This window comes from Humulus lupulus, chromosome 5 (genome assembly GCF_963169125.1).
Source record: "Humulus lupulus chromosome 5, drHumLupu1.1, whole genome shotgun sequence".
NCBI lineage: Eukaryota > Viridiplantae > Streptophyta > Magnoliopsida > Rosales > Cannabaceae > Humulus > Humulus lupulus.
In genome coordinates, this window is record NC_084797.1 from 84,868,861 (window position 1) to 84,896,125 (window position 27,265).

A 27,265-nucleotide genomic window follows, 5' to 3' on the forward strand; every position below is an offset into this window, starting at 1 on the left:
GGTGGTGAAATTGATCCCGAACATCCTAGGCTAGATTCCCGCGCTTAAAATCCCCAAATGATCAAGGATGTACCTAAGGGCTGCGGCCCTTGAACCCTAGCCACGGACCGCCCCTAAAACAGAGCCCAAGGCCCTCAGCAAGCAGACACGCGTAACCCAGCCCAAGGGCGCCACGACGCTCTCCCCTGGCCGAGCGTCCCTGGTTCTCTTGCTTTGTAGGGCCGCAACGCTCTAGAGAAAATCCGCGGCCTTCCCTTCGTGCCCAGAAAAACCACCATTTCTAGCATCCTAACCCCATCCAAAACCATTCCAAAACACCCTAACCCAAAATCCATTAATCACAAAACTTTTATCATTCCTCTAACAACATAATCCCACAGAAATTCAGCCTAAAAACCTACTACAACTCCATTTTGATTCTTTGAAACCCAGCAACTCTAAACACCAAAACCAGTCATGCAAAACTCAAATTTTAACCTATGAATTATGAATTGAAGCTTTCCTCTTTTGCTGAACCACCTTCTTGACGAATTCCTAAGCTAAAATTCAAGCTTCTCAGCTTAATTCAACCCTTAAACATCAAAACCATAAACTCCCTTAATACCCAGTCAAAACTCAAAATTCAAATGTTGAGAGACATGATTCAGCCCTTACCTTAATCTTGGTTGAGTTCCCTTAGCTGAGCACTAGATTTAACCTACAAGTTCCAGCCCAAATCACTAAATTCCCAGCTGATTTCCCTAGAATTTTCTGTGTTTTCCTTGAAAGAGAAGAGAGAAGGAAGAGAAGATAAGAGAAGAGAGAAGAAGAGGTGCGGTCGGTTTGTGTTTTGTTCCTCTGTTTTTCATTAACTTAGTCTAATCCTAGCCAGTTAAGTCAATCTTGAGGCTCGTGGTACCGGAAACGTCCCCGAGGGCAAAACGGTAAATTTCTCCAATATTCCCGCCTAAGCTTTCTATCCTCAAATATATCTCCATATATTTATTTCCATAACCCAATAGTCTAAATAACTACCCGACACCTAAAATACCCCTGACTTATCCAAAGTCAAATATTATTAAGCCCCGTTGTGACTTTTCCCGCTATCTGGCTCCCTAAGATCGCCTCAAGTCGCTCACTGCTAATCTACCCATATAATAATGTGGTTCTCACAGATATAACATTTAACCACATTTACATTCAAATATTCATACAAGCATGCATTAAATCATTAAATTCACTCATAAGTCAATTATGCCTTCCCGGCACACTAATTAGGGCCCTTAAGCCATATTAGTAATTTTGGGTCGTTACAGTGGGGGAGTATTCTTGGCTTCCAAGCAGAGGTGTGACGTGAGTGGAAAGCTGCGAAGTGCGTAGAGAAAGTTCTTCATCGACTCTACTGTTCTTGTAACGACCCAAATTCGCTAATAAGGCTTAAAGGCCTTGATTAGCGTGCCAGGAGGGCATGATGGGATATATGTGTGATTTTAATGATTTAAATGCATGGTTATGATTTAAAGCATGTTATATGACTATTTATTTATCTGAGATGCATGACTATGTGTATTAGTATGCATGTAGGCCCTGATTGTGTTTGAAGGGCATAATTGTAATTTTAGCCCGCTGAGGGCATAAATGTGATAATGGTATTCTGTGAATTGTACCACGTGAGTGTGGTGTTTTATTGTGATGCACGTGCCGAGACGGTCCTAGAGAGCCAGTTAACTTTAGAGTCACAACGGGATCTTGTACCCGGCTCGGGAGGAGCCTAGGGGTACCTCGGGAATTTTATGGTTAAGTTGAGATTTAGCGGGTATTGGTTATTGGAGATTTAGTAACCTGGGTAACCATTAGTTACTGCTGAGAGTAACAAGTTTTAGAAAGAAAATGGTAGAAATGAAATAGAAATGAAAAGACTTAAGTACCCTTGAGGTTTAGGTGGGAAAGGATAGGCAAGGAGGGGCAAAATGGTCATTTGGTTGGGAATTAGATAAATGGCAGCTGGTTTTATGGGGTACACGGTTTGGGGCTTAACCATTTTGGTCTTGATAGAGTTTGAAGAGAAGAGAAAAGAGAGGGAAAAGCTAGGGCATGAGGAAGAAGAAGAAGAAGAAGAGAAGGAGAAGTTGGAGACCTAGGAGATGAAGGAAGCTTAGGGATGGATTCTCCATATGAGGTAAGGAATTTTATACACATTTAAGGCTTGATTATGTTATGGGTTAAGAATTTGAGCATGGGTTAAGTTTGATGTTTGAGTTTTTATTTTTCTGAAATTGAAATCAAGGATATGGATTTTGGGGATTTGATTGGGTGTTTAGATGTCTTTGGTGATGTTATGGGTTGTTGGATGGTTTATTTGGAGTCTTGAGTTGGTTTTGGGGCTTGGGTGTGAGTTTGGGTTGATTTGGGAAGGTTTTAGCTCGGAGATAACGCAGGAGAAAACCCAGAATTCTGGGTCTGCGAAGGCGTGCCGCGACACAGGTTTTTCGTGCTGCGGCAAGGGAGCCTCTGTCTGATGGGTGCCGCGGCACAAGGATGTGGTGCCGCGGCACAAGGCAAATTTCAGGGCATCATTTTTTGGCAATCTTAGGCCTTTGCTCCGGGGGTTCGGGGGATGTCTCCGGGGTGTTTTTTTAAGGTTTTAAAGGCCCCGGGAGTGTGGGATTGGTCCCGGGAAGTGGTTTTGGGTTGATTAGTAATGAGGGATGTTTCTTGTGTGTTGTGACTAGGTTCTTTGAGAGGCTCATGCTAGAGGACCGTGCTCGCGGCTTTAGTGCATCAGGAGGCTCGGAATGCAGGTTAGAAAACTATAGCACCCGTGAATAGGGCATGGCCCCAGATTGTATTATGTGCAAATGTTTAACCTTAAATGAATCATGATGTGTGTGAATGATTATTTCGAATGTACTATATGTGTGATTATGATTAAATGAACGGCATGGGCCGAGTACGGCGTAGGCCGGGGCGGCCGTGGGCCGAGTATGGCGTAGGCCAGGGCGGCCATGGGCCGAGTACGGCGTAAGCCGGGGCGGCCGTGGGCCGAAAGTAACACCTAGCACATGGGATGCTATAATCAGGGCGGGGCCCGGTGGATACATGTGTTATGATATATATTTAGGGTGGGACCCAAGGGATACATGAGTTATCCTCGCGGTGAGAACCGATACCACAGGCTTCGGTAAGGCTCTGGGGCGGCTTGGCCGTGTTTGCTTAGTCTAATGGTTGACTTGTTTATCTGTGGATTATCTGTTATGATAAACTGTATAAACTGCATATGTTATGTTCTGCATGAGTTTTCTTGCTGGGCTTCGGCTCACGGGTGCTCTGTGTTGCAGGTAAGGGCAATGACTGAGTCAACCAACCATGAGTACGGAGAGCGTGAAGCGACGCGTACATGTTTGGCCTGCCCGACTGCTTTGGTTGGGGGTTTATTCGAAAATGGCTGTAATAATCTATGATTTCATGATTTCTCAACTGTAACCTTATTTCAAGATGTAATTAGTTTTCAAACCTTATTTTGGGATCCCAATTGTTTAATAATAGAAGTTTTTATGAAACGACGCATTTTCAAAGATTACAGCCTTAACTTTTAATTAGTCACACTTTTGTTTCAAAACCTCGGTTAGCGAGTTAATTGCACAAAGTTTACTTTTAAAACTCACTTGGTAACGGCTCTAAGGAAGTAGGGCGTTACAATTCTAAAGTAGCCTTCCTTGGGTACAGGGGAGAAAATGCAGAGATTTCCCTGTGGCTCTACTCTACCTAATGGTTGTTCCATTAGGTATTAGATGAAAGCATGTACACCCAAAGTGACTGCCATCCATAAGTGTTCACCCTCTCTCTTCCGTGAAGAAAGAACAAGAGGATGAGCCCATACTACCCAAACGCAGAAAAGTCTGGTACCAAATTGGGACTAATTTAAAGAAGATCTAGTAGCAGATGTTTATTTGTATGAAAAATCTCTAGCAAATTCAAGCAGAGCATTGTATGACATTTTGTTATTAGTGATATTGGTTTTAATTGAATTTTCCTTATAGAATTTTTAAACCTGTTATGGTAAGAGAAGTGCTGTCGTAGCAACATGATTATGTTCTTCATATAACATAATTAGATGAACTTCTACTCCAAAACAATGAGATGGCAATACTAATAAGTAACAACCTATTTGCTTTTCTTCAACAAAATTAATAGTCTACAATGGAAGAATGAATTGAAGTGTAAAACATTGCACGATGCAACAAAATTTATTACAATTTGCGAAATGCCCACATGTCAAATAAACAGTGCCGAAAAATACTAATAATCGAACAATAAGCCACATGAGGGGCAAAATCAATGTTAACAACACTATTATGACATGTAGCGCACACATCGAGCAAACTCCGCTTGTTCTTCTCGTTTCAAATGCAACGCCATCGCTCTAGCAGAGAATTTGGTCCTAGTTGAAATTGACGACATGCTATATAGTAAGGGATGCAACTCTTAAACATATGTCAATACAATCGAGTAGAATTCACCCAGGATGACTTGTTGAAAATTCTGTTCACCTGATGCCACACAAACCACAAACGACCAAATTCACCTGCCCATGTCAGAGTTATGCTAAGTCCAAGATAATATAGTAGTATGTACGACCAAGTAAATGATCATGAAGGTTAGCTCTATTAAACAGTCGAAATGGTTTGTGCAAAGATGGGTCATGGCAAGAGAAAACTATGAATGACACTGAGCATATCAACAATAATACCGTTAGAACAAAAATGAAATGCACAGAGAATTAATGAACAGAAATATAATAAGATTCATGAAATGGTATACTACAGAAAAAGAAAGTATGGATAATGTCACAATCCTTACAAGAAAAACATAGTAGTATTAAAAAAATTTAACACAACAAAAAGAGTTGTAAGGCCCCATCCTGAAAAAGAGCAGCTAATGGTTTCCATTACCATCATCCCCTTCAGACAAAAGAATATAAGGAAGAGTAGTTTCTCTGTAGTTGCCAGTTGCTACGGTTATTATAGGAGCAGATTATTCAGCATTTGATCCATTGATGTGGGTGCTTGATAATTCAATGGCATCAAGATTTTTCAGGGATGTCGTTGATGTTCACATCTTCCATAGTAGGAGTGGGTTCTCTGAATACCAGATATATTGGTCCTAGATTGTCACCTTCACATTTTATTCGCTCTAAATGCTTTACCAGATAAGTGATGGAAATGTTACCTCTCATACTGCTCATATTCATACACACCAATTTCAATATTGTGTGTCTTACAAAACGAATAGAAGAGGCTAAGTTTACTCTCTTTAATCTTCTTGTTCTGATTAATGATGTCTTCCAAATAGAGTACAATATCAATTTTGTTCATACAAGTGAGTGCCTTATCTACTTTGTGGCAAGATCAGACATGGATATTTTCCGAGTCTTATTGGCCACAACATGTTTTTGCTCAATCTCGCTCAGCTATTTTTTTTTGTTATCAACAATGCTCATTGAGAATTCGTCAGACGCAGCATCAAAGTATTTTGCATAGCTTGATAAAGTGTGTCCATTTGTTGGAATGCAGTTGTAGAACGTGTTGTTAAGCTACGGTTGAGAAAGTTGAGCTGAACACATAGTAAAAAGAGTACATAAGCAAGTAAGATCATTTTAGATGCTAAATGAGCATAATCTTCAATAAATTCATGTTTTCACTCATAAATGATAGTTGGCCTTATCAGAGTTTCTCTTCCATGAATTTGTGCACACACGATTCACTTAGTAAATCAGTGTTGTGTAGCAGGTTAGCTGGAAATTGCACTCGTTCATGGTTCAACAATTTTGAGCAGTCGAATGTTAATCCTGATTGAGGATCGATGATTGCATAACCCTCGGAAGAAGTGGGTGTTGGAAAAAAAATCAGAGTACGCAGCAAAATTGGCGTGGTGGGCCCATTGTATACAACAATAAATAATTTCATCACTCATATAAACAGTTTATATGAATCAAGAAAACATCTAGAAACATTAACATACAATATTATTAATCATGCAACATATATATATAAATATACAATATATTTATATATAACATATAAACACAAAAAAAATTCAAGAACATAAACCATTACCTCTTGAAGCCTAGTCTTTTTGTATATTTTTCGATCTTCCTATCCAAAGCTTTGAACACTCAAACCACGATCTTCCGGAGGGTTCTCTACACCTCAAGACGTGTATGGGCACATAGAGAACACAAGTTTCTATTTTAGGAATCACAAGTATTTCTCAACACATGAGAACTTAGATTATGGTCTGAGAATGATTAGAATAAAGAAGAAGAAAGAAAATGTTTTTGTGTGACGAAAATTTTGAGAACTATTCTGAATTGTGTATTGTGTTGTATTGTTTATTATATTTCTCTTCTTCTTCTTCTATATCATATTATAGAGATTTATATTACCTTATTATTCCTAATAATAATAGTAATATAATAGTATCATAATGATGGTAGGATTTGATTTAGGTAAATATCTAACTTACCAAATTTGAAAAAACGATTTTCAAATTATTAAATAATTAATTAAATAAAATAAAAACAACACTGATACAATATAAGTGTAGTCATACATGCATGGCACAGTCATGCGTTGACTGCAATATCTTTTTCAGGGATAATACATTTTTCTTTTATTTAATTATTTAATTAAAATCAATCTTCCACAAAATAAGGTATCTATATTTTTAAGGAAAAGATAATAACCATATTTCAAAATTTAAATTTTAAATTCAATATTCAAATTGATGATCATCATTATCATCATCTTTTTAAATTAAATAAAACAAAAAATATTTTTGATTTACTAATTTTTTTTTCCCCCACTCAAATAATTAAATTAAACAATTAATTAATTAATTTATATATATGAATTTTGAAAATTTATGTATTTAAATTAATAAATATATTTTAAAAAATTAGTAATTAATTCCAAATTAATTATTCAACCTCAATTATCATATAATTGTATACTTGACCTGAAGAATAAAATTCTTCTCAAATTCTCAAATTACAGTTATACCCTTGTATCAATTCTTATCTTGATATGGTATTGATAGAGCCATCCTAGGGACCTATGGATCTATAATATCAAGCTCAAATAAATATTAAATTATTAATCAAAGATCTTTGATTAAATAATCATATTTATTAATCTCATGATTACTCCACTATAAATATGAAATTGAACTCTAGATAATTATAGACATATATTTACTAAGTACTTTATGAAAGAATAAACTGTCCATTGATGTAATCATTACATACAATGTTAATCTTCTATTAATGGTTCATAATTAAAAGGGAATAAAATTACCGTTTTACCGTTTTAGCTATATCTTGTTCCTAGAGTACTAATGACTTTACTAGTGAAGGTTTTGTCACAACAAGTTTGCGACGTGAACACCTATAAGAAGGTATAGATTCCATATTTGTTAAACTACGTCCCCAGCCATATACGTCGTAGAGTCCCCAAAACAATTGTTCTTAGCCAGATAATTATGACAATCCTTAAAGCATGAATCAAAGAATCATATTGCACATGTGGATGCTCAAAATTCTGTACTCGAGAAAGGTCCAAAACACACACTAAGGTCCCATAAACGCCTAAATACATGCTTGTGCCACAAGGCCCTTGGGCCACCATCTTCTCGCAAGGAGGTAACTGATGTTATTCTCGGCGTGCCTAGCACCCATGCACCCAGCGAGGCCACGCCTCGTGGAAGAGCCTCTCGCGAGATCAATCTCGCGACTGCCTCCACTCGGCGCACCCAGTGAGGCCATGACTCGAACACCAGGCAGCGCCCCGCGTCATGCGCATTGGCCCCTCGCGAGACCCATCTCGCGGCTGCCTCCACTCGAGTGGGATCCTTAGCATGGCCTCATGACACACCTCGCGACATGCCTCGTGACACCACTTGGGATCCGCACGCAGGGCCATGCGACACCACCTGGGATCCGCGCACGTAGGGCCTCGCGACACCACTAGGGCCTCGCGAGGGAGTGTCTCGTACCACTCGAGGCCGCGCCTCCAGGGTCTTGCGAGGGAGCGTCTCGCCTCGCACGCCCAGATGTCTTGCGAGGCCACGTCGCCTCAGACACCCACAACCGTTTCGCGCGCCAGCAAGTGTCTCGCTAGGAGTGGCGTCTCGTGCACCTATCACCCACGTCTCGTGGGTGGCCTTGAGGTGCTTCAGGCGTCTCGCACCAGGGGCCCCGCCTTGTGCCAAGGGCCCAAGAACCCCGTTTCGCACCACGACCCCTGCATGCACTAGGTGTGTCACACCCTGCACCTCAAGTGGGTGTCTTCTATGAAGACCTATAAAGACTCCAACATTTAGAGGTAAACGCCTGAGTTTAATTTAAAAGGATCGTACCAGTATGATCTTGTATGGGGTACGACCTTTAAGAGTCCGTATGTCTAATCCGGATACTCATGCCAGACAAGTAGTGGGAGTACTAGGAGAGGGGACATGGCCTGTATGTCCTTGGCCAGATGTCAGAGTCGACACCACCACCACCTGCACCACTACGCCTGGTGCCACTCCTTTGATACTCGTACTAAATAAGTAGTGGAGACGTCCCCACGGACCCTGACTATTTTTATGGGGGCCAACACCACTATACCTGATACCACTCTCCTGACAATGTACTTGTGTACAATCTGGTCCCCTGGACCATAATGTATCAGGGGCCATTAGAGCCCACTTCAACATTGAAGGGGTTGGAGAAAACACTATAGCTTGAGACAAGAAAGGAATACAAGTTCTTTTCCCATTTTTTCTTCTACAACTATTTTCTAAGTTTCTAAGTCTCTGATTACATTGTTGAAGTTTTTCAGTGATAAGCAATAGACTTTGATATTTCTAACTTAACTTCGTTGACAAGTTCTCACCGTCAATAGTTTGGCGCCGTCTGTGGGAAGGATAAGTGCCAAGCCAATGTTCTTCCATTAAGTCCGGCATAAAGAGATGCCAAGACGCTCTAAGCGATTGAGAGAGCCGTGGGAGGTGGAGGTCCACCTTAATGGAGACCAGCTGAAGGCCTCCATGAAGAATCCCCCTCCACCCAGAAATGTGGAGGCCCCAAAGGAGCCCGAGGTCCACAAAGATGAGAGGGAGGCCTCATCCCTGGCCATCCCGCCTGATGAGAATCGTCCAAAGTCAGCAACTGTCCTTGCAAGGGATGCCGTTGAGTTCCCACTCCCGAAGCCGCCGCATGTGTCGAACTCCGGCCAAGGAGATCAGAGCCCATCGACGCGCAAACCTGACAAGCATCCCCAGGTCCACTCCGTGAGCTCGAGTTCTAAATCTCAATTTTACGAAGAAGTGATACGCGAATTCCACCGCAAGAACCAAAGGCTAGAAACCACCTTGGAGAACATGCAAGAGGTGTTAAATGGCCTATTATAAGGAAAATTGAGCATACCTCTGCCTAGACAAAAAGAGAAAGGGCAAGAGGGGGTAGAAACCACAGTGCCAGTGGACGATGGGAGAACTCGGCTCTCCACCAATAATACCCCCTAGACGAAGCAGCATGAACGTCCTGGACCACCTGAGTAGCCCTGGAGGCAAAAGTAGAGGAACAATGTTGACCTACGTAGTGAAGTCGAGGTCATGTCGAAGAAAACGCCCCTAGACATGCGAGGGGAGCACAATAAGAAATGGGCGGACAAAAGGACTACCCCTCCCATGGCACCCTGTGAGGACAAAGGAAAAGGAAAGGTTAACCCGTCCACATTTAGAGACTCCTTGAACTAGAGGAGACAAGACCTAGACACAGAAATGAGGAGCCTACGAAGCAAGATCATCACCGCGTCTGGAGGGCAAGCCATTGAGGATGTGTTCGACCATGAATCGCCCTTCATTAAGGAAATCCAAGCCATCCGGCTCCCGAACTACTTTAAGGAGCCTCATATGACCCCATATGAAGGAAACACAGACCCCAAGTACCATCTGGACGCATTTAACGATATGATGAAGTTAAGGGGGATTAGTAGTGGATCCAGGTGCCATTGCTTTACTGTCACATTGAAAGGACCTGCGTACAAATGGTTCAAAAGACTTAGACCAGGGACCATAAGATCTTGGCAACAATTTTTTAATGAGTTTCTCCAGCAACACCACACCGTGCGTGATTACACAATGCCGGGCACTAGCCTTGCTAACATGAAGCAAGGAGAAAATGAGAGTCTAAAGAGCTACATTCACAGGTTCAATATGGAAGCGGCCAAGGTGGGGAGCTTGACCCGCAGAGAGTTAAAAAGGCCCATCACGACCGGAGTGCGCCCGGGAAGCAAGTTATGGGATAACATGCTCAAGAGAGAGGTCACAGATTTGGACGATTTCTACGAGTAGGCATAGAAATACATTCACGTAGAGGATGGTCACGAGAACCTTAAGGATAGAAAAGGCCAATCCCCACCAAAACCCTCAATCCAGGAGAAACAAAGCAGTGCAAAGAAGAAGAGGGTCTATGAAGGAATAAGGGAGGATCGACCATGGAAGCCCCAGTGCACGGACTAGCACAGGCAAGGCCCCTACACCTTTTACACTGACCTCACCCACGCGAGGGAACATATTTTCATCACGAATGAAAACCAAGTCTCTTTCAGAAGGCCCCCACCGATGAAAAAGGACCGGTCAAAAAGAGACCCCGGTAAATATTGCTAGTATCATAAATATATCAACCCCACCACCGTAAAATGTAACCATTTGAAGATAGAGATCGAAGAGGTTATACGCAGAGGACATTTGGGCAGATACGTCCGCAAAGAGAACCAAAGACCGAAAGAAGGGGTATCCTCGCCACGGGCACGAGAAGTGGCCCCGGAGATACAAGGAAAAGTTAGGACCATTTTCAGAGGGCTAAGATTCCGAGGTGAATTAAGGAAGGGGCCAGACAAATATGCTAGGGAGGCCAGATGAAGTCCACCACCATGCATCTTAAGTTTGGAGAAACACACCCGAAGAGTTTCAAGGGTGAGAATGACTCGATAACCTTCTCCGAAGAAGACGTACGGGGTGTACATTTCTCTCATAATGACCCCTTGGTGCTAACCGTCCAGCTTGCAAACATGAGGATACATCGAGTCCTGGTGGATAATGGAAGCTCTGTAGACATCCTATATCGCCCTGCCTTGGAGAAGATGGGATTGAACATCCGGCACCTGAAGCCCTGCAATACTTCCCTTTACGGATTTATAGGGGATTCGATTCGGCCCCTAGGTGCAATTGAGTTAGCCCTCACCATGGGGGAACAACCTAGGCAAACCACCATAATGGCAAACTTTGTTGTGGTGGATTGCGCCTCAGCCTTCAATGCGGTATTAGGGAGACCCTCCCTAAGAGAATTGAAGGCGATAACTTATGTGTACCACTTAGCTATGAAATTCCCAACTCCCAGGGGAATATCAAGCGTGAAAGGAGAGCAGAAGGAAGCAAGGGAATGTTATAGCACATCCCTCTGCGCGGCCACAAAGCCATCAGTGCCTATGGCAATGGTTGTGCAAGAAGGCGCAAAGTCGTACGAGTTGGACCCGCGAGTCGTGGAAGAACCTAGAGCTGAGCCAGTAGAAGAGTTGGAAGAAGTTACGGTCATGAATGAGCCATTGAGAAAGTTGAAGATAGGAAGAAACCTTACGGGTATCATGAAGGAAAAGCTAGTAGAATTTTTGAAAGCCAACCTCGACGTATTCACGTGGAGTCACAAGGACATGGTAGGAATAGACCCATCAGTCATGTGTCACCACTTAAACATCGACCCAAAAGCAAGGCCCATGAGGCAGAAAAGGAGAGCGCTAGACCCAGAGAGATACACAACCCTAATATAAGAGGTTGACAAGTTGAAGGCAAATGAGTTTATCCAAGAGGCATTCTACCCACTATGGGTATCGAACCCAGTGTTAGTCGCATAGCCCAACGGAAAGTGGAGGACCTGTGTGGACTTTACTAACCTCAATAAGGCCTTCCCTAAGGACAGCTTCCCGCTTCCTAGGATAGACCAGTTAGTAGACGCCTTAGCGGGGCACGAGCTACTTAGCTTCAAGGATGCATATTCCGAGTACAACCAAATACCCATGAACCTGGCCGATGAAGAGCATACTTCGTTCATAACAGACAAGGGGCTTTATTGCTACAAAGTGATGCCTTTTGGTTTAAAGAACACATGTGCTACTTATCAAAGGATTGTGAACAGAATGTTTGCGAATCAAATAGGAAGGAATATGGAAGTATACGTGGACGATGTGCAACACCCTCCGAAAGTTCAGAATGAAGCTAAACCCGCTCAAGTGCACCTTTGGAGTTTCATCAGGAAAGTTCCTGGGTTTTATGGTGAATTCCCGAGGTATCGAGGCTAACACTGACAAAATTAAGCCATTGCTGGAAATGAGCCCACCACGAAGCAAGAAGGAGGTGCAGTGCTTAATAGGGAGAGTAGCAGCACTCAGTAGGTTCATCTCCAGATCAACTGACAAATGCCTCCATTTCTTTAACATCCTAAAAAGGGGCAAAAATTTTGCTTGGGATGATGATTGCCAGGAAGCCTTCACCAAGCTAAAGGAACACCTTGGAAAACCACCCCTTTTTGCCAAGCCACAAAAAGGGGAAAAGTTGTATTTGTGTCTAACTGTATCAGAGCTTGCTATAAGTGCCGCCTAGGTTAAAGGAGAAAAGAAGCATCAACAACTCGTGTACTATGTGAGCAAACAATTGATAGACGTTGAAACCCGGTACCCAGAAATAGAGAAGTTGGCATACGCCTTGATAGTGGCTTCTAGAAAGTTGAGATGCTATTTTCATGCTCATGCCATCGAGGTGCTCACCAATACCCCTTTGCATCAAGTCTTGCACAAGCCAGAAAATTCAGGGAGGTTGTTAAAGTGGTCGATTGAATTGAGTCAATTTGATATCACTTACACCCCAAGGACCTCAATCAACGGGTATGTACTTGCAGACTTTATAGTCGAGTTTGCACACCAACCCCATGAGGAGGGAGAAGTAGAAGAGAATGGACCGGTGCATGAAGGGGAAGATCACCCTGAAGAATGGAGTCTCCATGTAGACGGGGCATCTAACAAAGGAGGAGCCGACACTGGTATAGTAATGACAGGACCTGAGGGGCACAAGATGTATTGTGCCTTGAGATTCGAATTCGAAGCTTCCGACAATGAAGCAGAGTACGAGGCACTATTGGCTGGCTTGCAGCTATCTAAGGAGTTAAAGGTAACCCATTTTCATGTCTTTAGTGACTCAAAGCTCGTGGTATTTCAGGTGAAAGGTGAATATCAAGCTAGAGGCCCAAAAATGGCTGCATATCATGCCAAGGTGAAGGGGCATTTGGATTAGTTCAAAAAATGCACCATATAACATATCCCAAGGGAGCAAAACAAAAACACCAATGCACTCGCAAAGCTCGCCTCTACTCGAGACGAAGACATGCTTAAGTCCATCCCAGTCGAATACCTCTCCTAGCCGAGCATAGTAGAAGAAATGATCCATATGGTCAATAGCCCGGGAGAGTCTGGTTTGCACCCGTCGCAAAGTACTTAAATGACGGGGCCTTGCCTTTGGACAAAAAAGATGCCCGTAGGCTAACTTACAAAGCTGCCCAATACACCCTAGCAAACGGGGTCTTATATAAGAGAGGCTTCTCTACCTCGCTCCTACGATGCGGAAATAAGGGAGAGGCTTTAAAAATTCAACAAGAGATACATGAAGGGGAATGTGGAAATCATGCTGGGGGGCAGTCCACGACAAAAAAGGCCATCAGCCAGGGGTACTATTGGCCTACCATGGAAAAGGACGCGAGCGATTTTGCGAAGAGGTGTGAAAAATGCCAGAGGCATGCAAATTACCCCAGACAACCACCAAATGAGTTGGTGGCCATGACCAGTCCGTGGCCCTTCGTTGTGTGGGGGATTGACTTGATTGGAGCGTTGCCAGCAAGAAGAGGAGGAGCAAAATACGTGGTGGTAGCAGTCAATTATTTTACTAATTGGGTGGAAGCAGAGCCTCTAGTCAACATAACGACTAAGCAAATCACCACCTTCATCAACAAATTTATCGTCTGCAGGTTTGGAGTACCCTACAAGATAGTCTCCGACAATGGGACGCAATTTGAAGGAGGAGTATTCGAGGAATATTGCATGGAAAAAGGAATCAAGAGGAGTTTCTCAGCTATAGTACACCCACAAGCCAATGGAAAAGTGGAGGCCATCAACAAGATCCTAAAAAGGAACCTGAAAAAAAAGTTGGAAAAGTTGAAAGGGGCCTGGATCGAAGAACTTCCCAGTGTGCTTTGGGCCTACAGGACCACAATTCATTCCACACGGGAGAGATGCCTTTTGCCTTAGCCTATGGCTGCGAGGTTGTCCTTCCAATAGAAATGAAGATTAACTCCATCCGCACACAAGCATATGATGACCAGGCCAATATCGCAGCATTAGCTAGGAATTGGGACCTATTAGAAGCTATGAGAGACAAGGCACAACTGAGGCTAGCCACATATCTGCAACAAGCCGCGAGATATTATAATTCGAGGGTGCGAGAGAGGGCGTTCAGAGTAGGAGACCTCGTGTTCTAGAAAGTCCTACCCAACACTCGAGATCTGAGCGCGGGTGTGTTAGGGCCAAACTGGGAAGGGCCCTACCAAGTTGCCCAGGTTATGCCCCCTAACACCTACAAGCTCACACGCTTGGATGACACCATGGTACCTAGAGTATGGAATGCAGAACATCTAAAGAAGTATTATCAGTAAGACTTCCATGTTGAGGCAAGGTTGTTATTGACCTGTCTAACGCGCAGGTTAAATGTAATAGTTATAAGTTCAATGTGAACTCCTTAATATTTAGCAAGAACAAGTCACATTAAGTTACCATGTACTTCACATGTTTTCTATGAATCATTCTGACTATCCTTAATGCATGAATCAAAGAATCAGATGACACATGTGAATGCTCAAAATTTTGTACTTGTGAAAGGTCCAAAACACACGCTAAGGTACCCTAAACGCCTAAATACATGCTTGTGCCACAAGGCCCTTGGGCCACCATCTTCTCGCAAGGAGGTAAGTGACGCCATTCTCGGCATGCCTAGCACCCATGCACCTAGCGAGGCAACGCCTCGTGCAAGAGCCTCTCGCAAGACCCATCTCGCAGCTGCCTCCACTCGGCGCACCAAGCGAGGCCATGACTCGCACACCAGGCAGTGCCCCACGTCACACGCATCAGCCCAAACAAGGCCCAAACAAAAAAAGGGGGGGGGGGTCCCAAACAAGGCCCCTATATCGTAAAAGGACCCCTTATATCAGGAGGATCCTAAAAGGACTCCTTATATCAAGAGGATCCTAAAAGGACCCCTTATATTAGGATCCTAAAAGGACCCCCCTTATAAAAAAAGAAGAAGACCTTGTAAGGCATCACTTAAGTTCACAAGGATTAGCTACCCTTATGAACATCAAGGAGGTCAAAAGGTCCTACAAGAAAAGCATCCTAATAAGAGTAAATGCTTCCACAAGAGGAAGTGCCTCAGGAGAAGCACCCACCAATAAGCCTAGAGCGGCCACCAAGCCGTCTAGCCAAAAAGGGTCCTAAAAGAGACCCTTGCAAAAATAGTACTATGAATAAAGACGAGAAGGACGCTTCTCGCAAGAAATAATAAGCAAGCGCAAAAATATATAAAAGGATAAGTAGAACCCAAAGGGTTAATATATCCTCATAGGTACAATCAAGAGGCACCAAAGTGGGACCTATTGAACCCCTTCGCATGGGCTCCAAAGCACCTCAAGCTTGATAAATAAAAAAGAGAACCTATCGAACCCCATTGTGCGGGCTCAAAAGGATCTTGAACATAGAGGAATAAAGATGAATGATCACATATGTATATATATAAAAGAGTTTTCATAATGTAACAGGACTCAGAGAAATTACAAGCAAAATAAGGCCCAAATAAGCATACAACCACATTGGACTGAATGAAAAAAATCGCAGAATGATAATCTCAAGGCCTCCTATCGTAGGCGTTCTACTCAGCCACCCTAGCAACGGCATGCTCACCAAAGGAGGAGAAATTGAAGTAAAGATTTTGCCTCCATGCTCCGTAGAGGGCGTGCTCTATGGATCTATACTCAATATCAGCCTTATCCGCCTCTAAGGAAGCGACCCTCCCCTACAACGTTGTGATGGTAGCCTTTGCACCCTTAAGGTCGGCCTCTAAGCAAGTGACCTTCTCCTGCAGCATCACGACCTTGGTAGTCGCCCTCTTCTCCTTTTTTGATGATGAAGAGGCCTTTGCCAGGGCCTTCTCTAGCTTAAGTTTGGTTTCAGCAAGTTCCCTCTTGAGCCCCTGGACCTGGACTGTAAGACGGTCCCTTTCAGCATTCGACGCGGAGAGGTCTTGAGCTGAGTCGGCAAATCGTTGAGCCACTGTATAAGTCTGCACAAGAAAAATAACAATAACGATGATAAGCAAAAAAAATCAAAAGAGAGAAAAGGGATAAGGCCGACGTAAGATGCATGAACTCACCCAAGTTGCGGAGCGCACAAGAGTCTCCCCAAGCTCCTACATGGCGAAATTCCCAAGACCTCTGTAATCAGCCTCAGGAAGATCTGTGGCGACCTAGTTGTAATGCCCTACATCCTTAGAGCCGTTACTAAGTGAGTTTAAAATTGTGCTTTCAACTCGTTAATCGAGGTTTTAGGTCAAACCGTGTAACTAAGCCACAATTAAAAGGAAAACATTGAAGAAAGTAGTTTTTCATAGCTAATCATAAAAGTTTTCACCTGGGATCCCAAAACATAGTTTAGAAAATATTTACAACACAAAACTGATCAGAGTCGACTAAACAACAAAATCTAAGTTCATTTACAAGCATCTCCCAAAATCCCCTAGCTGTGGCAGCCAGGCTGGCCGGACATGTACACGCCGCCTCACGCCAGCTATGCTCATGGTTGGTTGATCTTCTCTTTACCCTTACCTGCACCACAGAGCATCTGTGAGCCGAAGCCCAGCAAAAAAACCCATAACAGATAACATATGCAATACATAAATAGAATATATAAACAGGCCACCATTGGCTAAATACATACGGCCTAGCCATCCCAGGCGTTTACCAAACCCTGGGTTCGCAGACCATGCCGTTTGGATATCCCAGGTATCCTGTTAGGGTCTCGCCCTGGCAACCTGCACCCCACGTGCTCAATGCCGCTCCCAGCCTCAAGCCATTCTCGGCCTTGCACTCATCGTGCTTGATGTCGTTCCCGGCCCCACGCCGTTCCCGGTCTACACCGTTCCCGGCTCTTGCCGATCACACATATAATATCAAACACGATATAGCAACAAGCACAGAATTCAAGCATAAACAGATAAAGAGCCATGCTCTACAATTCTAGTATATAGGGCTCGGCCCTGCACACAAGCTCTATGGAAACAGGGGTTTCCTTACCTGAGTTCTGAGCTTCCTGAGCACCGATTCCCCGAGCACAGTCCGTTAATGTGAGCCTCGCCGAAAACCTAGACACAATACATTAACAACATCGTCCATAAAATTCTAACCCAATAAATAACCTCAAACCATAACCCTAACCTCCGGGGCTTTGAATTCTATCAATCCGGACGATAAAATCCATCCCGAGCCTTACCCTTTGAGTTCCCAAGTCTAAAATATCATTAAAATCCAAACTGGCACTAAGGGTCGCGGCCCCTCCCACTAGAGCCGCGGCTAGCCTTAAAACAGAGGCTAGCTCTCCATTGACCCCACGCGGGCCGCGGCGCGCCCTGCAAGCGCCGCGGCACGCTTGAATTCTCTCAGCCTCCCATGGCAGCGCGCGCACGCGGGCCGCGGCGCACCCCTCCTAGGGCCGCGGCGCTATACAACGAACCCAGATTTCTACACCAGTTTTCCATCCCTCCTTCAAGCCAATTCCTACCAAAACCAAGCTAACATTCCCAGCTAATAACACCATCATTTCCAGGTTAACTTCAACACTAAAACCCAACAGAAATCTACTCCAAAATACAACTAGAACACCCAAAAACAGCCTAGATTCTACCCACATGCAAAGCTTGAAAACACAGCTGAAACTTGAACATAACTTCCATGGAAAACTTACCTCTTGCTTAATTCAAACCCCTGATGTTGAACCTTAATCCACAAGCCTTAAGCTTTTGAGTTAACACAGCTGAATCCCCTTGCTTATGCTAGCTTGCACCAAGAATTTCCTTTGAGTTTCCTCTTGAGTTTTACCTTAGAAAGTGAAAGAGAGAGGAAAGCTAAAGCTATCTTCAGTTCTAGGAAGGTATGGGTCGGTTTCTCAAGGTTTCTAAACAGTTCCTTTCTTTTATTTGTTTTATATAACTTAAGTCTAAAGGTTGCCTCAAGGCTCGGGGTACCAAAACGTCCCCGAGGGCAAAAATGGTAAATTCCTCAAATATTCCCGCCTAGGCATTCTATCCTCAAATATATCTCCAAATATTTATTTCTATGTCCCGGTAATCCCATAACTCAACTAATACCCGAATTACCCCTCGACTCGCCCCGAGTCCGAATCTCAACCTCGTTGTGTCTCTCTGGCTAACTGCTCCCCAGGACTGTCTCGTATCGTGCTGTACAGACATATCACACATATACAACATATATCTCATTTATCACATTTATGCCCCTAATATCCAGACGGGGCCCACATGCACATTTAACTCAATTAAACATGCATCATAATCATATATTCACATATAAGCATATTAAACCACTTATTGCCCTCCAGGCACACTAATCAAGGCGCTAAGCCTGATTAGCAAATTCGGGTCGTTACAACCTGGACATACCGTTGCCCATAAGAGGCCGCCATGAAGCCCACCCAAGGTGCCCCCTCCAAGCCAAGGGCGCCTGGCTGGGTAGAGACAAATGACCCGCTCACCGAAGGAGGAAGGGGCACAGGAAGATCGAAAAAATGAGCCCCTGATAGACTAGGATTGAGGGAAGCTCGAGGGAAAGCATCAAAGTACTAAGAATAGGGATAGACGAAGCCCCTCGGCATGGCCTGTTGATCGTGGGAGTGGGAGGCCATGTCATGGTTTGTAGGGGCTAAAGGAGGGCACCCCCTGGGAGACAGAGATGATCGACGGGGTTGCCTATGTCTTAGGGAGACCCTCTCTGGCACACACTCTGCTTCACCCCCATCCGAGTGAGGTTCAGCCAAAACAACCTTTTTCTTTCGCTCAGAAATATGCCACAACAACTCAGGCTCCGAAACCGGGAATAGCTTGTAACGGTTGAGGTTGGTCACGGTGAATAGACGTGTAGCCATTTTTTCTGCAGGGTCAGCATCGAGAAATTTATCCACTGCATCCGCCTTTGACCCGAGAACGTCGAGCATGGAAAAATTCTCTGCACAATCAACTTAGTTGTTGACACGAACATAAGTTAAAAAATAAAAACTTGAAGTACTTACTAGGAGCTGAGCAAAAGTGCTCACGAACAGAGAGGGGACCCTTCACAAAGAAGAACTCCTGCTTCCAGGTCCCTGGGTTGGATACATAACCCTCTATCAAGGAGATCGAAGAATTGGATTTTTGCAGGAAATAAAAGCCTTTGGATTTAGGAGTGGGCATGAGGTTGTACATGTAATGCACCTCTTGACCTGTGGGAGCACGCCTGTTATGCTCTTTATACGCAATAAAGAGCCAGCTCAAGGTCAGCCAGCTGTTAGGCGCCAACTGGAGCAAAGCGAGGTGAAAATGGTTGAAAACCATGACGAAAAATGGGTGTAATGGACTTGTGCCACCAACCTTCAAGATGTGCTCACCCATGGCCACATAACCCTAAGTTGGGTTATCAGCCCGACACTTGTTCGAAGGAACATATACCTTGTATTCCGGGCTAACACGGTATTTCTCCGCTAATTACAGAAATTTATTTTCAGACACATGGGACACTAGGGTGGATGCCAACAGGGGACCAAGGTCTTGCTTCTCAGAGACCACCTGTTGCCATGCTCTCTTCAACATATCTGCAAAACCAAAAGAAAAAGGTGAGGTAGAAACATGGCACTTTACCCTCCATTTTTTCTTCCTAGCAAGTGTCTTCCGTTGAGGAACCGAGTGCGAAAGCGCTAAGCAAGGGTAGACCCAAGGGTTGAGGAGAAGACAGGATGGCCCCATGACAGTCATTAGGGGAAAATGGGGTAGGAGGCTCAGGTGGGAGATTTCCCTCCATAAACTCCAACTCCATATGCAAATCTAAAAGGGTTACCCTAAGGTTCGTTATATGGTCGTTAAGGTCAATGGGGAAAGACACTCCGTCTCCCCTCAAAACTGAGTCTATTTCTCTCTCTACTACCTAGATTTTACGTCTAAGTTCAGCCATGTGCTCAAGATGACGAATACGGGCCTGCCTTAAGGTGTCGTAGTCTTGGTGAAGGTTGTCTTCGGAGGACTCCGAGTCTGAAGAGAAGTCTACAAACTCGACCCCCGGAGGAACACCGTATGATCCTTCACATGCCACGGGACCTCATCTCGTAAGAAAATAAGGTTCACATATAAATGAGGGGATTGCTACAAAACACAAAGGAATGGGCTCAAAACCTCTAGGCACAAGCGCTCTAAATGACCAACTACGAGGTATGAATGAGGGCATGCAACTAGGTTAACTTATGACGAGCTCAGGCCAAAGTACCCCATCCCAAGTGGTGCTAATTTAGACCCAATAAACATAAGGGAGAAAGAAAGTATACCTTAAGCAAGTAAGATTGGTCGATGCCATGGTCAAAAGGAGGTCTAGGGCCGATAGCATCGTCGCGGTCGAAGAGAAGCAAGTGGTCGAAAGTACGTGTCTGCAAAAACAAAGGAAAAAGGTGTTTTAGTCCTCAAGTACCTGCATGGATATAGACATAAAAGAAATGAACTCAAATAAAAAAAAAAGAAAGCAAAAGTGAGGTTGTGGGGGATTGAACCCCTTACCTCTTGAAAGGAGCAAGGATCCCAAAACCACTAAGCTGAAGAGGTAAAGTGTAAAAAATAGGCTAGATATGAAGGCTTATTTATAAGAGCCATAGGCTCATCTTAACCATCGAACCTAAAGACTGATCAATGGCCAAGAAGGGATCTTGGCATCTGGATTGGGATCCACGAAGCAAGAGGATAGGCTCACGATCAATCTCAAGAAATCACAAGGATCACCACTAGCATCACCCATGTTTTCAAGACACCATATGGAAAAGTCTACCAGAGCACCTAAAGGCCCTCTCCTACACTGACGGGCAAGTGTGGATGCTCAAAATTCCGTACTTGTGAAAGGTCCAAGGCACACGCTAAGGTCCCCTAAACGCCTAAAAACATGCCTGTGCCACAAGGCCCTTAGGTCACCATCTTCTCGAAAGGAGGAAAGTGATGCTTTTCTTGGTGTGCCTAGCACCCATGCACCTAGCGAGGCCACGCCTGGTGCAAGAGCCTCTCGGAAGACCCATCTCACAACTCCCTCCATTCGGTGCACCCAGGGAGGCCACCACTCGCACACCAGGCAGCGCCCTGCGTCACGCGCATCAGCCCCTCGCGAGATCCATCTCGCGACTGCCTCCACTCGAGTGGGATCGTTAGCATGGCCTCGCGACATGGGGTCCGCGCACACAGGGCCTCGCAACACCACATGGGATCCGCGCACAGGGCCTCGCGACGAACCTTGGGATCTGCGCGCGCAGGGCCTCACGACACCACCAGGGCCTCGCGAGGGAGCATCTCACGCCAACCGGGGCCGCGCCTCCAGGGTCTCACGAGGGAGCGTCTCGCCTCGCACGGCTAGGCATCTTGCGAGGCCAGGTCGCCTCGGACACCCACTACCGTTTCGCGCGCCAGCAAGTGTCTCGCCAGGAGTGGTGTCTCGCGCACTTATCACCCACGTCTTGTGGGTGGCCTTGAGGTGCTTCAGGCATGTCGCACCAAGGGCCCAAGATCCCTGTTTCGCGCCACGACCCTTGCATGCACCGGTTGTCTCGCACCCTGCACCTCAAGTGGGTGTCTCCTATGAAGACCTACAGTGACTCCTTCATTTAGAGGTAAAGGCCCAAGTATAATTCAAAAGGATCGTACCAATACAATATTTTACGGGGTACGACCTTTAAGACCTCGTATGTCTGATCCGGATACTCATGCCAAACAAGTAGTGGGAGTATTAGGAGAGGGGACATGGCATGTATGTCTCTGGCCAGATGTCAGAGTCAACACCACCACCACCTTCACCACTACGCCTGGCGCCCCTCCTCTGACACTCGTACTAAGTAAGTAGTGGAGACGTCCCCATGGACCTTGACTATGTACTGGGGCACCCACCACTACACCTGATACCACTCTCCTGACAATGTACTTGTGTACATTCTAGTCCCCTGGACCACAATGTATTAGGGGCCATTAGAGCCCACTATAAAGGGAATCCGTCTTCAACATTGAAGGGGGTTGGAAAAAACACTGTAGCTTGAGACAACAAAGGAATACAAGTTCTTTTCCCATTTTTTCTTCTGCAACTATTTTCTAAGTTTCTAAGTCTGTGATTACATTGTTGAATTTTTTCATTGATAAGTAATAGACTTTGATTTTTCTAACTTAACTTCGTTGACGAGTTCTCACCGTTAACAACACATATAAGAGTTCATAGCAACCTCAGGATTAAGATCATCGTGTAAATGATCATCGTTTTATGTGTTTGATTAATACTATGAAACAATGTTTAAATAAGTATTAACAAATCACATCTAGTCCAGTTCTACATACTCTCAGCATGCAAAGTACCTCCACTAAAGTTTCCTACTACACTAGTGACCGGGATCTAGGTCACACGTATTCATAATACTAGTGGACCGTACTAGCAGTAATTAATCTAAAGATTCCATAACTTTATTTTACTGCAAACTATCTTAAGTTTATTATCTTATTCTCGATCCTCTCATAACAATATGAGATTAAGACCACATAGATAAACTTTGGAATTTTTTGATATTCACTTAATATTATCAATATAATACCGGACATAGTCTTTATATAATAATTCAATTCAATTATTTTTTTCATTTAAAATATTTGTCAACTACAATTGCATGAAGGGGACTATTCCCAACGATCTCCCACTTGCCCTATAGCAAATTGAGACATCTCTTTCAATTTATCAATCACATTCATCTCACCGAATTTGTCTAACAAAGTGTTTGTAACTGAAACGCCCCAAATTTCCTAATAAGGTCTAGGACCTTGACTAGGAGGCCGGGAGGGCCATAATTGCTTTATTATGCTATTTAATGATAATATGCATGTTTAGGTGTATTAAATATGCATGTGAACCCATTTGTGGTTAATTGGGTGATTTTCATATTTTGGCCATTTCGGGCATTTTTGGCATATATGTGAAATAGGCGTGGTGCTTTGTTATTATCTGGTTATGCCAGGGTTACCCAGCACAAGGCGATCCTAGGAGGTAAGCTAGTGGGAAAGTCACAACGGGATTTAAGCTTGACTTGGAGTAAGTCAAGGGGTATTTAGAGCATTACCGGGTTATTGGGTAATGGGAATTAACATTTGGTGATAAATTGGGAGTTAGTAAGACCAGGGGGAAATTCTGGAAGTTTTGACTATAATGTCCCCGGGGGTGTTTTCGGGACCCCGAGCATTAGGTTTTATTGGAAGCTACTTAAGCTTGAAGTAACCTTTTAAGAAAATAAAAAGAACGTTCTGTACGTTCTCTCTCCCAAAAGTTCCATTTTCGTTCCCGATTGCGTTTTCGAGGATAACTTGAGTTCTAGGACTCGGAATCAAGCGAGGATCGAGGCATAGCAATCCTAAGGAGAATTAGAAGCTTATTAGCCGGAGGATTTAGTTGGAAACAACTCAATCGGAGGTAATTCAAGTTTAAGTTTTAAGTTTTTAAAAGTTTTTAAGCTTAGAATTGGACTTTGTGAATCGTTGAGTTTTTAGGTTGTTTGAACCTTGGGTTTTGGTGGTTTTGGACCATTGGGGAGTTTGGGAACTTTGATTTGATGATTTGGGAATGTTTAGACATGTTTTTGGGAGGTTTTAAAAGGTTAAAAAGAAGGAAAAATGGCTGCCCCGAAGTTGGGCCGCGGCCCTGTTCTAGGGCGACGCGGCCCTTGCTCGAAGAAGCAGGTGTCAGGTTTTGGCCTTGCTGGGCGCCGCGGTCCTTGATGGAGGGCGCCACGACCCTAGCCTCAGAGAACCCTGGGGGCCGCGGCCCAAGGTGCTAGGGCCGCAACCCTTGCCCTGTTTTCACCCCGTTTGCTTGTTTTGACCCCGGAAACATGGTTTTGGGCCTCGAGATCATTCCTACTACCCGGATTAGTGAGGATTGATGTCTTGGAGGCTAAGTTTTAGTTCAAGGGTTGGTTTTAGAACTTGAACTCATTGGATCATCATTTGTGGTTGTGACTAGGTTAACACTAGAGGCTTGGATGAGGATCGTGCTTGTGGCTCATTTGTTGGTAACCTGTGCTTTGACCTAAGGTAAGAAAACTGCACCCCATATGTGACATGCATGGTTATGTTTGATGCATGTTGAATGTTTAAATGTAAACATTGATAGCATAATGAATGCTTGGCAATCTTGCCCATTTGCATATGATTATTGTTGAGGCATGCTGGATGATTAAATGTGATGCATGTGATGAACGAGAAACATGTGATTAGGGCATGCCATGAATGATGAGTATGAGATTGGTTAGAGCTTGAGTCTCTGAGTTTGTGCATGATCATAATTATGCTAGCAACTGTTTGGTAAGCATGCTGAATGCCCTGTTCTTGGATAATTGGCATATGATACACATTGATAGCATTGCTTACTTGAGCATGGTACTGACTAATTAGTCAGAATTGGCAAAGGTGTTAGTATCAACTGTGAAGCTGTGACTCATTAGTCAGGTTCGGCAGTGGTACTGGGCACTAGTCACGTTGCACTGACTCATTAGTCAGAATGGTCTTAGCGTGTATCACGCGAGCCATCAAAGATGAGGTCTAATTGACTGTCAGCATTGAATGACTCAAAGAGCATTAATACCAGACCGACCCCGAGGGTCGATGAATGAAATAAGCGCTTGGAGGCTGGTGGCTTACTTAGCAGCCACTCTCCCATTTGAAACGGTAACATGCTTGTCAGTCACTCAGTATGGTTTACCATAACCTATTGAAGGCTAGTGGCTTACCTAGCAGCCACTCTTCCACTTGAATTAGTGACTTGCTTGTCAGTCACTCAGTATGGTTTACCAGAACCTATTGAAGGCTAGAGGCTTACCCAACAGCCACCCTTCCATTTGAATTAGTGACTCGCTTGTCGGTCACTCAGCATGGTTTATCGGAACCTCAAGTGTTGCGACACTCATTTGATGAATATTATAAGCGCTTGAAGGATAGTGGCTAACCTAGCAGCCACTCTTCCATTTGGTTAGTGACTTGTTTGGCAGTCACTCATCTGATTAGGATTGACTTGATAGTCCTCCAATCAGAAGGCCAGGATTTCTTATCCTGGATACCTCAGCATCTGTTAGAATTCATTTGCATGCTGAATAGAGCTTTGAATGCTAGGCATGCCAGATATGATTTGATATCATGATATGACTGCTTATGAGCATATGAGTTTTCTTGCTGGGCTTCGGCTCACTGGTGCTTTGTGGTGCAGGTAAAGGCAAGAGGAAGCTGGACCATCCTTGAGTTGGAGAGCTTAGGTGATGACGTGTACATATGCAGCTACTCGACCAATACTTGGGCGAGGTTTGAAAGTGGAACTAGGGCTGAACCCTGTTTTGCCACTTAGAACGGCCTGTTGTAAACACTTTCTTGTAATAAACTCTGAAATTATATTTTTGGGATCCCAATGTATACAGTAAACGTTCTAGTGAAACGTTATAACTTAACCAAGGTTTTTAACCCCTAAACTGCTAATCACACTTAGTTACACGTTTATGGCCAAACGACTCGATTAGCGAGTTTAGCACTGTTTGCAATGTGCTCTGTAGCGGTCCCTGGAGTTGGGGCGTTACAGTAACAATTTTGTAAGAAATTGTTTTGAAGTTATCTTCAAGATCATTACATCAATTATGTAAAATTTTCTTAAATTAAATGATACTTCATTTCATGTGCTTTACCCTCTCATGATTTCTAGTTCTTCTAGAATAGTTGTATCTCCATTGCTTTCCCAATGAGATACTAGTTGTTTATTCTCGTTTGAAACCCTATCTATAATGGCAAAGAACTCAACTAAATCAAATAGCCTATTTAACTGCTCGTAGATGTTACATTTCAGCTTTTGTGGTGAAACATACAAATCTGAAATGTTTAATACATTTCCAGATTAATGTGTCTCATCCATAGTTATGGAAGCTGATTATGATATTAATCTTTGAAGATTTAAAATCAGATCATCCTTTGGGTTTTTAGGTCAATGCCTAAAGGCACATACATATAATCTCTATTATATTCAAGATACTCAAAATTAAGTTCTTATAATTATTCAATGACTCAATCCATCATTGGATTGACAACTGCTGACTATTTCCACCGTTTAACAAATGCCAATTAGAAAATATAACATTTGATACATTAAATAGTCCATAACTGAGTTGTAGGAATACTGTCTCATGTCCTCCTTTTTAGTAAAATAATAAATGGAAATTATTATTTAGATAATACATTCTCCTAATTGGGAAGGCACAAAGCCTTTCTTGGATTTTTGTAAACTAAAGTATTTAAGCTTCTTATCTATATAAGTTTCTTGAGACAGAGCCTAATGATAGTTCTTTCAATCTCTATAGAATTGAACGCATAGAACATTCTTGGATTTTCTAAATCCAATATTTATAAATGTTCACCTAACCATCTATTTTCTATTGACGACATCTCTACATCATTCCCAATGATTGGAACATGGTTAATATCAAGATTATGAATCACAACATAGTCTTTCTGATCGAGATCTTCAAATATTTTTTTCATGTCAGTCATTCAGTAAAGACTACTTAGACATTCATTTAAAATAATCTCATAATCCATGCATAAAGCAGTGGATAAGAGTATGTAAACAGATTTAAGTTTGGTTATAGTAGAAGAAATTTATTCAAGTAATAAATTCTTCTTTCTATTCATAGCCTTAGGCTATTATCCTATCTTTGAAAAGTCTGCACTTCCCCTATTCTCCTCTTCATCTTGAATATCCTATTTCAAACTGAAGTTCAATGGACTTTAGTTGGATGTTGAAGAATCCAGA

At 43.5% G+C, this 27,265-nt stretch overlaps 1 protein-coding gene across 1 annotated transcript in view; it reads right to left on the minus strand.

Annotated features, from left to right (window-relative positions):
* Nucleotides 1-16,185: 16,185 nt before the first annotated feature.
* The window catches only part of LOC133779269 (uncharacterized), a 37,829-nt gene continuing 26,749 nt past the window's right edge, over nucleotides 16,186-27,265 (minus strand). The window contains exons 6-8 of the mRNA XM_062219251.1: nucleotides 19,974-20,024; nucleotides 19,164-19,402; nucleotides 16,186-16,452 (exon numbers count right to left, since the gene is read on the minus strand). Coding sequence (XP_062075235.1) covers nucleotides 16,186-16,452; nucleotides 19,164-19,402; nucleotides 19,974-20,024 — 557 coding nt within the window. The remainder of the gene's footprint in view (nucleotides 16,453-19,163; nucleotides 19,403-19,973; nucleotides 20,025-27,265) is intronic.